At 43.7% G+C, this 17,252-nt stretch overlaps 1 protein-coding gene across 5 annotated transcripts in view; it reads right to left on the reverse strand.

Moving 5' to 3' along the window:
- FARP1 (FERM, ARH/RhoGEF and pleckstrin domain protein 1) overlaps positions 1–17,252 on the reverse strand; it is a 323,139-nt gene that overhangs the window by 249,016 nt on the left and 56,871 nt on the right. For all 5 annotated transcript variants that reach the window (XM_069758006.1, XM_069758005.1, XM_069758004.1 and 2 more), the window contains exon 2: positions 13,640–13,844. In XM_069758006.1, coding sequence (XP_069614107.1) covers positions 13,640–13,810 — 171 coding nt within the window. In that variant the 5' untranslated portion in view covers positions 13,811–13,844. The remainder of the gene's footprint in view (positions 1–13,639; positions 13,845–17,252) is intronic.

Here is a 17,252-nt window from a genome sequence, read left to right on the forward strand (position 1 = left end):
AGCTAATGATTGGAGCTACTTTTCCATTTAAAAAGCCAAATGGCGTGCCTTCCCTTCCGAGCCCTGCCGTGCGCCCAAACAGTGGTTTACCCCCACATATGGGGTATCGGCGTACTCAGGACAAACTGGATAACAACATTTGGGGTCCAATTTCTCCTATTACCCTTGGCAAAATAGGAAATTCCAGGCTAAAAAATCATTTTTGAGGAAAGAAAAATTATTTTTTATTTTCATGGCTCTGCGTTATAAACTTCTGTGAAGCACCTGGGGGTTTAAAGTGCTCAATATTCATCTAGATAAGTTCCTTGGGGGGTCTAGTTTCCAAACTGGGGTCACTTGTGGGGGAGCTCCAATGTTTAGGCACACAGGGGCTCTCCAAACGCGACATGGTGTCCGCTAACAATTGGAGCTAATTTTCCATTCAAAAAGTCAAATGGCGCGCCTTCCCTTCCGAGCCCTGCCGAGTGCCCAAACAGTGGTTTACCCCCACATATGAGGTATCGGCATACTCGGGAGAAATTGCCCAACAAATTTTATGATCCATTTTATCCTATTGCCCATGTGAAAATGAAAAAATTGAGGCGAAAAGAATTTTTTTGTGAAAAAAAAAGTACTTTTTCATTTTTACAGATCAATTTGTGAAGCACCTGAGGGTTTAAAGTGCTCACTATGCGTCTAGATAAGTTCCTTGGGTCGTCTAGTTTCCAAAATGGCGTCACTTGTGGGGGAGCTCCAATTTTTAGGTACACGGGGGCTCTCCAAACGTGACATGGTGTCCGCTAAAGAGTGGAGCCAATTTTTGATTCAAAAAGTCAAATGGCGCTCCTTCCCTTCCAAGCCCTGCCGTGCGCCCAAACAGTGGTTTACCCCCACATATGAGGTATCAGCGTACTCAGGACAAATTGGAAAACAACTTTCGTGGTTCAGTTTCTCCTTTTACTATTGGGAAAATAAAAAAATTGTTGCTAAAAGATAATTTTTGTGACTAAAAAGTTAAATGTTCATTTTTTCCTTCCATGTTGCTTCTGCTGCTGTGAAGCACCTGAAGGGTTAATAAACTTCTTGAATGTGGTTTTGAGTACCTTGAGGGGTGCAGTTTTTAGAATGGTGTCACTTTTGGGTATTTTCAGCCATATAGACCCCTCAAACTGACTTCAAATGTGAGGTGGTCCCTAAAAAAAATGGTTTTGTAAATTTCGTTGTAAAAATGAGAAATCGCTGGTCAAATTTTAACCCTTATAACTTCCTAGCAAAAAAAAATTTTGTTTCCAAAATTGTGCTGATGTAAAGTAAACATGTGGGAAATGTTATTTATTAACTATTTTGTGTCACATAACTCTCTGGTTTAACAGAATAAAAATTCAAAATGTGAAAATTGCGAAATTTTCAACATTTTCGCCAAATTTCCGTTTTTATCACAAATAAACGCAGAATTTATTGACCTAAATTTACCACTAACATGAAGCCCAATATGTCACGAAAAAACAATCTCAGAACCGCTAGGATCCGTTGAAGCGTTCCTGAGTTATTACCTCATAAAGGGACACTGGTCAGAATTGCAAGAAACGGCAAGGTCTTTAAGGTCAAAATAGGCTGGGTCATGAAGGGGTTAATGAGTATAGGTAAATACACATGGGGTTGGCTTTAATGGTAAGCTGCTAATTGATAAGCCTCCAAACATAACTCAACATTTAGAGGATGAAACGCTGCAACAAAAAGAAAAGGCAGCAAATTATAATGAGGTCTTTATTATGGGGGATTTTAAATATCCAGTCAATGGGATACAGAATCTACTGATTGTGGTAAAAGCTGCAAGTTTTTATACACAGTTCAAGACAATTACCGTAATTTGGGGATTATAAGATGCATCAGACCATAAGACGCACCCCAAATGTTGGGTTGCAAAATAGAAAACAAAAAACAACATTTAAGGCTACGTTCACATTAGCGTTGCGCCGCCGTGCGTCGTTTTCCGACGAAAATCGGACACACAGAAAATGCTACATGTAGCGTTTTCTTGCGTCCGACGCTAGCGTCGGAAACGACGCACGTGGCGAAAAACGCCACCAAAACGACGCACGCGTCCCCTATGTTAAACATAGGGGCGCGTCGCCGCTGCGTCGCCGGCGCAACAGCGACGCACATTGGCGGAACGCCAATGTGAACGTAGCCTAAAAGGCCTCTGTCACCCCCTTCAGCCGTTATAAACTAAAAGAGCCACCTTGTGCAGCAATAATGCTGCATTCTAACAAGGTGGCTCTTTTAGTTTTTGGTGCATTTATTCCCAAAATAAAGCGTTTTATAACTTCTCCAAAATACCTGTCTTTACACAGGGAGGCAGGTCTTAACCCCCCTGCTGGAAACGCCACACTGCCGTCACTCAAATCTTCAGGGGCGCCGGGCACCACCCCCTCCACGCTGTTTTCCCATGAAATCCGGTGCCTGCGCTGTTTAGTACTGGCTGGTGCAGGCGCAGTGAGCTCTGGCCGTCCGACGTCACATCCAGTCTTGCAGACTGCGCCTGCACCAGCCAGTACTAAACAGCGCAGGCTGTTTCAATATATGAAAACTTGGTTTGAGACCAAGATCATGGGTCCTCCAGCAAGACAATGACCCGAAGAACACATTCAAAAGTACACAGGAATGGTTGAAAAAGTAAAAATGGACTGATTTAAAATTTCCATCAATGAGTCATGGCCACAATCCCATTGAAAACCTTTGGGGTATTTAACTCCTACTGGAGAGGTCCAAACTTCAAGTAGCAATAGGGTGTTGGAATCGAGTGGGTTGGACAGCTGACTAAATGTAGAAGCCCTGAAAGATATTGATTTATTAGAACAGGTCCCATGCACATCTAGTTTAAGATTAAACGTTTCCCGTTCTCATGAAGTTTACGGGAATGTCCCCACCTTAGTCAAAAATATGTATGTTTCTGCAACTCCTCCTGCAAAAGAGTTTATATTGAAAGCCTTTAATGCTGTACTATCTCTCATTATCCCCTTAATTACATATGAGGATAAAGATTTGGGAAATTCAGAAAATCTCTGTATACACAAGTTGGTATCGGAACGATTTATCAAAAACTTGTTCAAATATCTTAAGCTATCTATACAAAAATTCCTCCACAGAAAACTTGACACCCTAAATTCAAGAATTCCTGAAACTTATAACTCAAATGACAGATTTACTAAGATTGTATATATATTTACAGGCACGTAATTCAATCCCACCGAATCACCTGCCCTCTCCCTTTAAATCTTTGCAAAAAGAGATTTATTCTTTAAAATCACAAATGGCTTATTTTGAAGATATTTCTAGGAAGAACAACTTTAAAATAAGGGGACCACCATTGTTGAAATGTTACATTTGTCTGATGTGTCACATTTAATTCTAGATCTTCCTAAAGAAATCCCAGTGATTAAAGCCTTCAGAATCCCAAATCAAATAACCTCCCAACAGGAATCACAAGAGATGCAATTGTAACTTGCAGGCGCCGGGCCTCTCTGACCTTTCCGGCGCCTGCGCACTGCAGTACTTTGCTCTGCCCTCAAGGCAGACAAAGTACGCCTGTGCCGCAGCAGTGGCGTGTAGACCAGAAGAGGACATCATGGAATGAAGATGGGAGGCGCCGGAGCGGACCTGAGACACCCATTTGACCAGACCGCACCAGGACCGCCCCTGGGTGAGAATAATCTAACGTCTTTTTCTCCTCTTTCAGGTAACATCGGCGGCTTATCTACAGCATTACAGAATGCTGTAGATAAGCCCCTGATGACGGTGACGGTGAGCTTACCTCACCATCGATTTTGGGGGTGACAGGTTCCCTTTAACAAGGAATGCTATGAAACTTCCAACTCCATACGAATCCATCCTCCATTTTAAAGATCTATCTAAAACAACAATTCAACATAGAAAAGCTTTCTCATTCACAACCAAGGCCCTTCTTCATGCAGGACTAAAATACAAATGGTACCAATCCAACTTGGTAACAAATTCCATGCTATTGACTCGCCAGACAAAGGTCTGGATCTCCTTCGACAATTGAGACCAACAATCAAACCACCAATTTACACTCCCTACATGATTTAAACCTGGATTACAAATAACTCTAATAATCTAGTATTTGGCTGAATCTCTTTTCTTCTCATCTTTATTCTATGAATGGTTGTATAAAACAGACTTAAATTTCAAGCCTCATACATGGATTACAATTTTGGAATACAAGAATCTTATATTGCCTCACTTGGATTACAATTATTGGACATTGTTTTAACTAAGGCCGGTTTCACATTAACGTTTTGAGGAGCTGTGGACTTCCTCTGTGAAGCCCCGCACTTGGCTGCACCTTAGCCGCTAGCTCCGCCTACTTCTGCATGTGTCGTGCGGCTGTATGCGAATGCTTCCGCATGCGTCGTTTTGACGATGTGGAGACCAGGGTAGGACGCAGCTGGTTGCAATTTCTTTTTTTTCTCCGCATCGTCAAAACAACGCATGCGGAAGCATCCGCATACAGCCGCACAACCTGCGTACCCAATATTAACCCCTTCCCGACCTGTGATGCCACGTAGGTGTCATGAAAGTTGGTGCCAATCCGACCTGTGACGCCTATGTGGCGTCATGGAGGGGTCATGTCCCTGCAGATCAGGCAAAAGTGGCACTTCAGCCCAGGGGAGGTGGCTTTGCCCCCACGTGGCTACAATCGCTCTGATTGGCTGTTTAAAGTGCAACAGCCAATCAGAGCAATTTGTAATATTTCACCTATGAAACTTGGTGAAATATCACAATCCAGCCATGGCCGATGCTGTAATATCATCGGCCATGGCTGGAGACCACGATCTGACACCCCCCCCCCCCACCCCCCACCGACGGACAGCGGCAATGCTTGGGGGGTCTAGTTTCCAAAATGGGGTCACTTGTGGGGGAGCTCCAATGTTTAGGCACACAGGGGTTCTCCAAACATGACATGGTGTCTGCTAACGATTGGAGCTAATTTTTCATTCAAAAGTCAAATGGCGCTCCTTCCCTTCCAAGCCTTGCCGTGTGCACAAACAGTGGTTTACTCCCACATATGAGGTATTGGTGTACTCAGGAGAAATTGCTCAACAAATTTTAGGATCCATTTTATCCTGTTACCCATGTGAAAATAAAAAAAACTGAGGCTAATAGAATTTTTTTGTGAAAAAAAGTACTATTTAATTTTTACGGATCAATTTGTGAAGCACCTGGGGGTTGAAAGTGCTCACTATGCATCTAGATAAGTTCCTTAGGGGGTCTAGTTTCCAAAATGGGGTCACTTGTGGGGAAGCTCCAATCTTTAGACACACAGGGGCTCTCCAAAAGCGACATGGTGTCCGCTAAAGATTGGAGCCAATTTTTCATTCAAAAGTCAAATGGCGCTCATTCCCTTCCGAGCCCTGTTGTGCGCCCAAACAGTGATTCCCCCCACATATGGGGTATCGGCGTACTCAGGTCAAATTGTACAACAACTTTCGGGGTCCAGTTTATCCTTTTACCCTTGGGGAAAAAAAGTGTTGCTAAAAGTTCATTTTTGTGACTAAAAAGTTCAATTTTTCCATCCACGTTGCTTCTGCTGCTGTGAAGCACCTGAAGGGTTAATAAACTTCTTGAATGTGGTTTTGAGCACATTGAGGGCTGCAGTTTTTAGAATGATGTCACTTTTGGGTATTTTCAGCCATATAGACCACTCAAAGAGACTTCAAATGTGAGGTGGCCCCTTAAAAAATGGTTGTGTAAATTTTGTTGTAAAAATGAGAAATCGCTGGTCAAATTTTAACCCTTAAAACTTCCTAGCAAAAACAAATTTTGTTTCCAAAATTATGCTGATATAAGTAGACATGTGGGAAATGTTATTTATTAACTATTTTGTGTCACATAACTCTTTGGTTTAACAGATTAAAATTTCAAAATTTGAAAATTGCTATATTTTCAAATTTTTCGCCAAATTTCAGTTTTTTTTCACAAATAAACGCAAAAATTATCGACCTAAATTTACCACTGACATGAAGCTCAATATGTCACAAAAAAATCTCAGAATTGCTAGGATCCGTTGAAGCATTCCTGAGTTATTACCTCATAAAGGGACACTGGTCAGAATAGCAAAAATGGCCAGGTCATTAAGGTCAAAATATAACGATGAAGAAGGTGCTCACTGAGTAAGAGGTGCTCTGGAAAAAATAGCAATAATATGAAAAAAACTCCGGCACACTATTTGATACTAGAAGAGTCTCTTATTCAATAAGAATAAGAGACTCTTCTAGTATCAAATAGTGTGCCGGAGTTTTTTTCATATTATTAAAGGGAACCTGTCACCCCGTTTTTTCAGATTGAGATATAAATACTGTTAAATAGGGCCTGCGCTGTGCGTTACAATAGTGTATGTAGTGTACCCTGATTCCCCACCTATGCTGCGAAAAAGTTTGCATCTCGGCTTTTGGAAAATGGCCGCCGCGATCTCTTCTGCGCACGCGCGGCATCCTGCGGCCATTTTCCTGAAGCCCCGTGCAGCAGAGCACTCCATCTGCGCACGCGCGGCCCCAGGAAGATGGCCGCCCCCACCGATGACAGGGGGTAATAGCGCAGATCGCGCGCTGCTTCTTCACGTGCGCGCAGTGGATTCGGCACGGACATGCGCACACCACTACGCCACCAACGGAAAGCTGGGGAAGAAAAGAGCGATGTCACCACGCCCACCTGACCAGACCAGCCTGATTGACAGTCGAAAACGGCGAGTTTGGTAATGTATTTCTCAGCATAGGTGGGGAATCAGGGTACACTACATACACTATTGTAACGCACAGCGCAGGCCCTATTTAACAGTATTAATATCTCAATCTGAAAAAACGGGGTGACAGGTTCCCTTTAAGGTCAAAATAGGCTGGGTCATGAAGGGGTCAAAGATAGGTACGCAGGCCGAATGCAGAAGTAGGCGGAGCTAGCGGCAGAGGTGCGGCTGAGGGCGGGGCTCAACAGAGGAAGTCCGCAGCCCTCCGCAGCTCCTCAAAACGCTAGTGTGAAACTAGCCTTAACCACTTTCCTTGGATTACAATTTAACTACCGTAGTAACGGTTTTTCAACTATGGGTTCCTTGGATTATAATGGACAAGATTTGATTCTGCTCTTGTTCCAATAGGTGGTCATCTTAATACTGGAAACTTTAAACTGAATATTTCCTCCCCAGAGTTGATGTTTTTCGATCCTGACAAAAGTACATTGCAATTAATACTGTAGTCTTATTCTTTTTGTCCTTAATACAAACATGCTTTTGTTTTGTGTTTTTCTTTTATTTTACTACAGGGAATTTTCAGCAAAGTATTCCATCATTGCATAATTCTTATTCATTACTCAGTATTACAAAAGTACACTTGTCTCTCCCCACTTGTCTTTACAGGTATTTCTTTTCTCTGTTCCGTTACCGCCTTTTTGCCTCTTGCCCTATTAAAGTTTTACCCCTTTCCATACGCTTTTTCCCATCCCTTTCCCCACTTTTCTATCCCTTTAAGGTTATATGTTTTTAATATGAACATCCTTTCGTGTGTATTGTATTCCCCTTCCCTTAAATTTTTTTTACTAAAAACAATTTGATGAAAAATTTTAGGATGAGCCGAATTCTGCCATTAGGGAGAAGAACCATGCAAACATTCCAGAGCTAGAGCAAACTGCAAAGGAAAAGTGGGAGAAAACACCAGCTGAGAAGTGCAAGAAGCTTATTGATGGCTACAAGAAACGATTGGAGGCTGTCATCAATGCCAAAGGGTGTGCAACCAAGTATTAATTAGGGGTGCCTCTATTGCTGCACATGCTATTTATTCTGTTTCTTCTTTGAAATTACAACATATAAGTTGAAATACAATTATTTACTGTTTTATTACTTTGGACTACTAATTAAAAAATCTTGATGATATAACTTTGGAACCTTTCCATTTAGTTCTGAAGATATTGTACAGTCTATGGAAAAAATGAAGGGGTGTGCCAATAATGGTGAACAGCACTGTACAATATCAGATCTATGGGTCCAGTAGAACTTGGGCAGCAGTGACCATAATATGGTAAGCTTCAAAGTAATATTCAACAAAACATTACAAAGGGGAAATACAAGAACCTGGAACTTTTTAAAAGCTCTCGATTAAGGGATGCCTTGAAGATCTCAATAGAAAATGTACTAAAGAAATCAAGCTAGCTTACAGAGGTAGAAATCGCCAACGACATTAACCACTTCCTGACAAATAATGTACTATTATGACACGTCGGGTCCCCCATCTTTGATGCCAGTTGAAAAAGTGAGCTTGCATCATTGCCAGCAGATAATGGCTGTGATACCCACAGAGGATCAGCCTCTAACAGCAGCGTGTGGAGCAGAACTTCGCCGGCTTCTGTTAATAACTTAAAATCTGCTGTGAATCTCTGTCAGTGGCATTTACAGTGCGTGGCTACTGTGCAGGCTGAAGACCCTTGTGCTTGTCATGACGGTGCTCTGCTGAAACCTAGTGCGTGGGGGCTCAAAGGAAAGTGTGATTTTTCAGTGTTTAGCATATCACCTCATATGTCTATTACATCGGGATTTGTTTTTATTACTAGACAAATAAAGCTCATATAGTGTAGACATATTGTAATCCATAGAGAATAAATGAAGTGGAGCATTGCCGCTCCATTATAACGGCGGTAAAAATTCCCATTCTGGCAATTGGTGGGAGTAGCAGTGGTCGAATCTCATGCCTTTATCACATGCACTGAAATGTTCTTACAGTTCTTCTAACTCAGCCAAGAAAACAACAATTTTTGTCATTGGTTATTTTGTAATACTTGGCCTTAAACTATTATAGCCAAGAAGTATCAAGTGCCACATGTGGGGATTGGTTGATTTTATTTTTTAGCTATGGTGTGTTCTTCAAACAAATTAGCCTAGCCACATGATATACCTGATAAATAGGGGTAATGACCGAGATCCTCACTTATTTCCGAGCGTGGGTCATTTATACTGACCATAAAGTGCCTGTCAAATCCACTTATTCTCCATCTGGATGAGGCAGCTGCCTCAAGAGGCTGGATGAGGGTTGAGGGACCCCTCTTCTTTATATACAACCAAATCCCATCGGCAAAACCTGCATCTATCAGACATGTATGAAATATCAATAGGCCTCATTCACACTAGCAGTATTTGGTCAGTATTTTACATCAGTATTTGTAAGCCAAAACCAGGAGTGGAACAATCAGAGGAAAAGTATAATAGAAACATGTCACCACTTCTGTGGTAAAATACTGACCAAATACTGCTAGTGTGAACGTGGCCTAAAGGTGGGAATCCGCTTGTAATCCGATCTGTCCTGCGGCTTGCGAGTACCAAACAGCCTGATCTGAACGGCCTGTATGTACATAGTGCATTTCTACACCAGCTGAGCCCTTATATAGTCATCTGTCAGATTTCGGATAACATTGACGTAAGGCTGCACTTTTTCATGACAGGGAAGATTCAGGAAGGCTGCAGGAGTAGTTGTCCCGCTTGAAGTAAACAGCCGTTATTTATTGACCAGGGTTAGGGCATGTGTTTATTCAGCTGCGTTGTCTGCTGCGACACAGAAAGGTTTCATTTTCCTGAATGTGCGTGTTTGTCCTGGCGCTTCCCTGCGCCATGAGCTCATTCTGCCGTGTTTGCCTTACAGTATAGGTGATTCACACATTGTTGTTGTTGAGTGCTAATGTGCTTTCCATTTCATTGTCTAATTATGTCAGAAGATTATGTGCAGCTAACTCCATGTATAACACATTTGGCAACGGTTGTACGATATTAACTTGATCGCTGGCTTGTCTCGGCAGAATCCTTGGGAATAGGTTACATGAGATTTGTCCTTGTGGACATTTTTTGCATGGGATGCAGCTTGTCATATGTTCCAACACAGACTTTGGCGTTCAGATTTACTGTCGGTATCACAGTGGGTTGTCCACCTTTGGGAACCATTTTTTTTTTTCGGTCTAAAGCTAATTTTTATAATTGGATTCCATTAACAGTTTTGCACCAATTGCCTTCTATAAACTGTGTTGCGCTGTCTATCGCAGGCTGCAGGATGGGGTAACCTGAGAAACTGAAAAAGTCATAGGAGGGTATATTCTCTCATCGAAAAGAATCGGGTCAATTATGCTGATCAGAGTGTGAGCATAGTGTGATCCAATTTTCTTGGATGAGGAGAAGATGGGGAAAAAAATGTCTCCATCTTCTCCATTCTGTTGTCATCTGAGTGCAGTCCGATGTTTTCCACAGTCTCATTAAGTTGCATGGTTGAGTGCTGCAATTTTCGGTAATATGCACAACCCCATAGAATAAATCGGTCCGAGTACGATCTGATGTTTTGTCACATCGCACTCAACTTGGACTGAAGATTCGGCCAATAACCCTTATTCTAAGCTTCTCTGGGCTGATTAACAGACTGCATCAAAGTTGAATAGGCAGGGAGAAGAAAACCCGGTAAAATAAGACTAATTCTTGTAAGTAACAGTCCCAGAATGAGGTTGGATCTTGTGGAAAGAGACGTGTCTGCAAATCCAACATGTGTGAACTTTTTTGAAACTGTACATGAAGCTATAAAGATGTCTATCACAATTTCTAGCAGGCATATTGTAAATGTGGAGCACCGTTTCATTTTTATTTAATTGACTTCTCAGAGGAAAATCAATAGTAATTTTGTCTGTGCTTCAGAGCAACCATTTTTTTCCCCAGAGGCAAACACATCACAAATAGAGGTGGTTACAATAAAACTTACAGCAATCATGGGCTCAGGCTAGGTTCATACCAGACTTTTCTCACATCTTGTTTACTTCCATTTGGTGCATACATCATATCCATGTGACCCCCTCATGCACCCAACATATGGCCACAGTGCCCTTCTGGCATACACTGGACTGGAGGAATGAGTGGCAGTGCACAGCTACCATTCACTAGTGCCCAGGCTACCCTATACTCATTATACATGCGCACCATATATGACAGCTGCCTTAGCATTTTGTTTTTCCTTTTATTTCTTTGGTACGTAAAGCGGCTACTCCTTTCACTTCAAGGACACAGAAGGGTGGAAGATTGGATCTCTATCGGCATTAGAAATACACCATGTTAGGAGAGGCTTGCACGCAACATCTCGCTACACAATAAGGCCATGTTCACACAGTGCGTTTTTTACCGCGGAACCGCGGCGGTTTTGCCGCTGCGGTTCCGCAGCTGTTTTCCATGCAGGGTACAGTACACTGTACCCTATGGAAAACAGGACACACTGTGCACATGGTCCGGAAATTGTAAAAAAAAAGCCGCGCTGAATAGCTCCCGGAAAAAAGAAGGAGCATGTCAATTCTTCTTCCTGAACCGCAGCGGTTCTGCACCCATAGACCTCCATTGTGAGGTCAAAATCGCAGTAAAACACGCAGATCAAAAATATATCTGCGGGTTTTACTGCGATTTGATGTGCAGAACCGCTGCAGCAGGAAGTGCGGGGGAGCGGGCAGAAGTGCGTGGGCGGAGTGTGGCTGCCCCCCCGTGCTCCGATCCCGCCCCCCCGTGCTCTGATGCCCCCCCCCCGTGCTCCGATGGCCCCCCCCCCAGTGCTCCGATGCCCCCCCCGTGCCCTAATCTCCCCCCCTTATACTTACCCGGCGTCCCGGTGTCCGTCCGGCCGTCTTCTCCCTGGGCGCCGCCATCTTGCAAAATGGCGGGCGCATGCGCAGTGCGCCCGCCGAATCTGCCGGCCGGCAGATTCGCTCCAAAGTGCATTTTGATCACTGAGATATAACCTATCTCAGTGATCAAAATAAAAAAATAGTAAATGACACCCCCCCCACTTTGTCACCCCCATTGGTAGGGACAATAAAAAAATTAAGAATTTTTTTTTTTTTTACTAAGGTTAGAATAGGGGTAGGGGTAGGGTTTGGGGTAGGGTTAGGGATAGGGGTAGGGTTAGGGGTAGGGTTAGGGGTAGGGTTAGGGTTAGGGGTAGGGTTAGGGTTAGGGGTAGGGTTAGGGTATTTTCAGCCATTTTAGCCCTAAAAAGCTTCCTAGGAAACACACAGTCTCTGCATAGAAAACTGCATAAAAAAAGGATAAAAAAAACGCATCAAAAAACGCATCAAAAAAGGACAAAAAAAGGACCAAAAAAAGGACCTGCGTTTTCTGCCAAGAGCTGCAGTTTTTTAAAAAAAACTGTCCTGAAAAAAAAAGGATGGAAATCCTGAACGTGTGAACATACCCTAAAGGTTAAGACTATGAAACAAGGCATCGCAACATATAGGAATGGATACTCAACTAATAAATCCTCACCACTCTACTGCATTGCTGCCTGTGCAAACCAAATGTCTCCTCACTTCTTCCATAATGTGACCACTGCAGCCAATCAGTGACCACTGATCACATTCTGAGGAGAGAGAGAGATTACTTCTGAGTTGATGGAATTTGAGGCCTGAAGCCGGTTACATGAGGTCCTATACTTTACACAAGAAGGAAGTGAGTAGACCAGCTGGAGACACAGGTAGGGTTGGCTTGTGGCTCTGGTAGAATCGTATTGTTTGTTTTTTCTTTTTAATACCCATATGGCGCCTTTTTTAAAATAAAAAGTGTTTAAAGCACCAACCCAACATTTTTTTTCATTTCACCGCTGGAGTGGTATCACTAATGAATGCTCCCTGCACTTAGTAAGATACTTACCAGATGCCGTCTTCTGCTCTTCCCGGAACCGCTCTGGTCCTTTGCCTACATCTTGTGACTGCAGCTCCTGACTGACTGGAAGTCAGGGGTAACGGTCACAAGCTCCCAATGCAAATCTATAGCAGACTCGTTCTGGCCTCATAGAATTTCATTGAGAAGCAATAAGATGGATGGTGCAAAATAAAGGGATATTCTGAAATTTGTACACTGATGAAGGTCTGAGATAGACCGAAACGTCTATACAATTTTGGATTGCCCATAAAAAATGTTCAAGTTTATTTTCATTTTGGAGTGCCAAGTTTTTCTACTTTACATTGAGAAGCGACTGGCTTGCCCAGCAAACACTGGAGCAGGTCACAAACTACAGCAGACAACTGGAGTGGCACCAAAACAGAAGATGACAGTGACTGGCAAGTACAATATTACAGGCAGGTGACCTATTATAGCAGCAGTACAAAAGCGGTGAAATAAAAAAAAAAAACAGCTGGCGTGCTGCTTTAAGCAGTTCAGAAACCGCTGCTCCCTTGCACAACCCTGATGATTAGATATGAGAAATTCATAGAATCCAATGAACGCAATCCATATTGAATAAGCCTCTATACCCCCTAACCGGCATCCCTGGACCACAAATAGGCAGTACTCACTATAATCAACTGTCTAAATGTTTATAGCATGGAAAGAACAGTTGGGGCAGCAGGAGTCATGCAGCACAATAGCATTACAGTACATTTATACTAAAAACCATAGATGCAATCTGTTCAGATGTTATTAGAATTACCATCTTAGATGATATGCACATGACAGACTAGGGCAACGTATACGTACAGGTTTGATAGTAACTTGAGCAATAATCACAACACTACTTGTTACCAAAGTCCAGTCTCTTGATCCAGATCGCAAACAATACGACGTTAGACTTTAGAAAGCAATTAAAACACTTACCGGAGCTTCAATGGTTTCCTGTGTGTCATCCAACATTTGGACTTTGAATGGATAAGACTTTCCTTGTGGTGACAGAGGTGGTTTGGTTCCATGTTCTAAAGTGCTGATCCCGGCACTCTCTGGAGCACCTAATCGAGAGGCTGCGGTCGGCTGCTGCTCTATCTCCCCCATCCTTTAGAAATCCTCCACCTCTTATCGTGTGCCACTGTCAAGAGAAAGATCGGTATATTAGTTCTGAACGGGGGTGTAACTACAACAGGTGCAGGGATTGCAATCACACCTGGGCCCTGGAGCCTAGGGGGCCCTAACAGTACCTTTGGCCTATAGAAAGACTATTGCCATCAAAGATTTAAAATATTTGGGAGCCCCGTTGGAGCTTTTGCATCGGGCCCATGAGTTTCACGTTACGCCACTGGTACTGAACCAGTTATTGTCAAAATCTAAACTAAAGCAGAATTATAAAAACGCCTGGTTGTAAAGTCTACTAATAAGATGCTTAAAAGGTAACAATTATCGCCCAAAACAGCTACAAACACAGCCAAACAGTGAAGGAGCCAGGACATCTACAGCTAATTGCAGGACATTCCTTTATTAGATAGTCATTCAATGACCAATCATAGAAAAATATCCAGGCGGGAAATTTACTTCATATGACGACCTTAAAGGGAACCTGTCAGCAGGATTTATTCACAGTAACCTACAGTGTCAGGTCGGCGCCATTATACTGAGCAAAATGATACCTTGGTTGACGAAATTCATCTCCTGGTTGTTGTTATATCTTTATTTTCAGTTTTGAGTTAATGATCTGCTCGTGCTCAGGGGCGGCCTGTGGGGGTCTTCATGTGGTGCTCTGATTAGGTATTCATATGTACCGAATTTTTTCTAACTATAAGACACACTTTTCCCCAAAAAAATTGGGAAGAAAACGGGAGGAGCATCATATAGTGCAAACGCAGGCTTACCGGGGACTGTGGCAGAGGTGTGGCAATGTTGCAGCAGTGGGCGGTGTGGAGTGCACCTGAGCAGGGTCCCTTCTTTAGGATGCCGGTGGCAGAAATGTGGTGGCGCCACGGCCCGTTGTCCATGGTGAGCAGAGTGCATCACCGGTTTCCCTGCGGTCATCTTCCTGAAGCTGTAGGCCGCCGGAGGCTTCAGGAAAATGGCCGCTGCCTCTGGAAAATGGCCACCGATATTTTAATCTGCGCACGCGCAGCCTCCGGCGGCCATTTTCTTGAAGTCCACGGCTTCAGGAAGATGGCCGCAGGGAAACCGGTGATGCACTCGGCTCTGCTCACCATGGACACCAGGTCGGGGCGTCGCCACATTTCTGCCACCGCCATCCTGAAGAAGGGACCCGGCTCCATGATCTGCAGAATCGCACCCCAGGACTGCAGCATTGCCTCACGTCTGCCACCGCTGGCATCCTGAGGATGGGACCCTGCTCCAACTCTGCCTCACTGCCGACACCAGACCCGCAGCATTTCACCCTGGGACTGCAGCAGTACTCTACTTCTGCCACCGCTGGCTTCCTGAGGAAGGGACCCTACCTTCTGTGACCCCGCTTTACCACCGCTGGCTCTCAGGTCAGATACCTTAAAATTCGGACAATAAGACAGACCCCATCTTATAAAAATCTTTTTTCTGCTATTTTCCACCCCAAAAAAATGCCTTCTGACAGGTCATTGGTCCCTCAGTGACCTGCCCCCTATTTTACATGCTGCAGCATGATCGCATGTTTAATGTGCAGTTCATTCTTTTATATCATGCTATAAATTCATCAGAAAAAAAAAGGGTTTGAAAATGGCGCCAGCCACGCCCGCAGTAGGCGCCATCTTGCTAGAGAAGAAAAATTCCCTCTCCAAGATGGCGCTGCCTGCGTAGTAGTATCTAACGGTGATAGCCGATAGCTGCTACTGCGCAGGCGCCATCTTCCTGGTGAGAAAAAAATTCCTCCTCCAAGATGGCGATGCCGGTTTCTGCGCAGTAGCAGCTATCGAAGTTCTGATAGCTGCTACTGCACAGGGACCGTCATCTTGGTGTTTTTTTTCCCTCAAGCAAAAAGGCACGATCAGCACCTGTGCAGTACCAGCTATCAGATCGCCGATAGCTGCTACTGCGCAAGTCCAGCCAGCACCATATTCAGAAACTTTTTTTCGATTAATTTATTTATAGAATGCCTGCCTGCTGTTGATTTTTTATTTTTCAAAATATATAATATTCATTATGTAAACTAGGGGGCAGGTCAGTGAGGGATCAGTGACCTGTCAGCAGTCTGCATTATGAATATGTAAGCAGAGCACCACATGAAGACCCCCACAGGCCGCCCCGGGGCACAAGCAGATCATTAAGGGTACCGTCACACTATAACATTTCGATCGCTACGACGGTACGATTCGTGACGTTCCAGCGATATCGTTACGATATCGCTGTGTCTGACACGCAGCAGCGATCAGGGATCCTGCTGAGAATCGTACGTCGTAGCAGATCGTTTAGAACTTTCTTTCATCGCTGGATCTCCCGCTGTCATCGCTAGATCGGTGTGTGTGACACCGATCTAGCGATCTAGCGATGCGATCCAGCGATGCGTTCGCTTGTAACCAGGGTAAACATCGGGTAACTAAGCGCAGGACCGCGCTTAGTTACCCGATGTTTACCCTGGTTACAAGCGTTAAACTAAAAAAAAACAAACAGCACATACTTACATTCTGGTGTCCGTCAGGTCCCTTGCCGTCTGCTTCCAGCACAGTGACTGCCGGCCGTAAAGTGAAAGCAGAGCACAGCGGCTGTGCTTTCATTTTCACTTTACGGCCGGCAGTCACTGAGTGCGGGAAGCAGACTGCAAGGGACCTGACGGACACCAGAATGTAAGTATGTGCTGTTTGTTTTTTTTTAGTTTAACGCTTGTAACCAGGGTAAACATCGGGTTACTAAGCGCGGTTCTGCGCTTAGTAACCCGATGTTTACCCTGGTTACCCAGGGACCTCGGCATCTTGGTCGCTGGAGAGCGGTCTGTGTGACAGCTCCCCAGCGACCACACTACGATTTACCTACGATCACGGCCAGGTCATATCGCTGGTCGTGATCGTAGGTAAATCGTATAGTGTGACGGTACCCTAACTCAAAACTGAAAATAAAGATTAAACAACAACCACAAGATGGATTTCATCAACCAAGGTATCATTTTAATCAGTATAATGGTGCCGACCTGACACTGTCTGTAGGTTACTGTGCACAATCCTGCTGCAGGTTCCCTTTAAACAAGAGCTGGCTGGAGCAACATGCAACACATTTATTAAAAGGCATGGAGTTTTTAATAAATTTGTTGACTTTTACCGATCTGTGGGGCAGAAAGTAAAATACACGGTTGGTGTGGGCTGGTGTAAATTTGCACTAAACTTTACACCACTTGGCCTATAGGAGGCCCTGTTCTCATAAAAAAGCAGCAGAAGTAAAAACAGTCATATCTTTTTTATTTTTTGCACTCAACATATGTGCTCCTTTGGCTAAATCACTGAACCAAACAATACCTTTTCAGATGGTTACTACAAATCTCTACAATCAACTGTAGGAAAATGTATAAAAAAATAAAAATTCAACCGGATAAAGGGAACGT

This window comes from Ranitomeya imitator, chromosome 3 (assembly GCF_032444005.1).
Source record: "Ranitomeya imitator isolate aRanImi1 chromosome 3, aRanImi1.pri, whole genome shotgun sequence".
Classification (NCBI taxonomy): domain Eukaryota; kingdom Metazoa; phylum Chordata; class Amphibia; order Anura; family Dendrobatidae; genus Ranitomeya; species Ranitomeya imitator.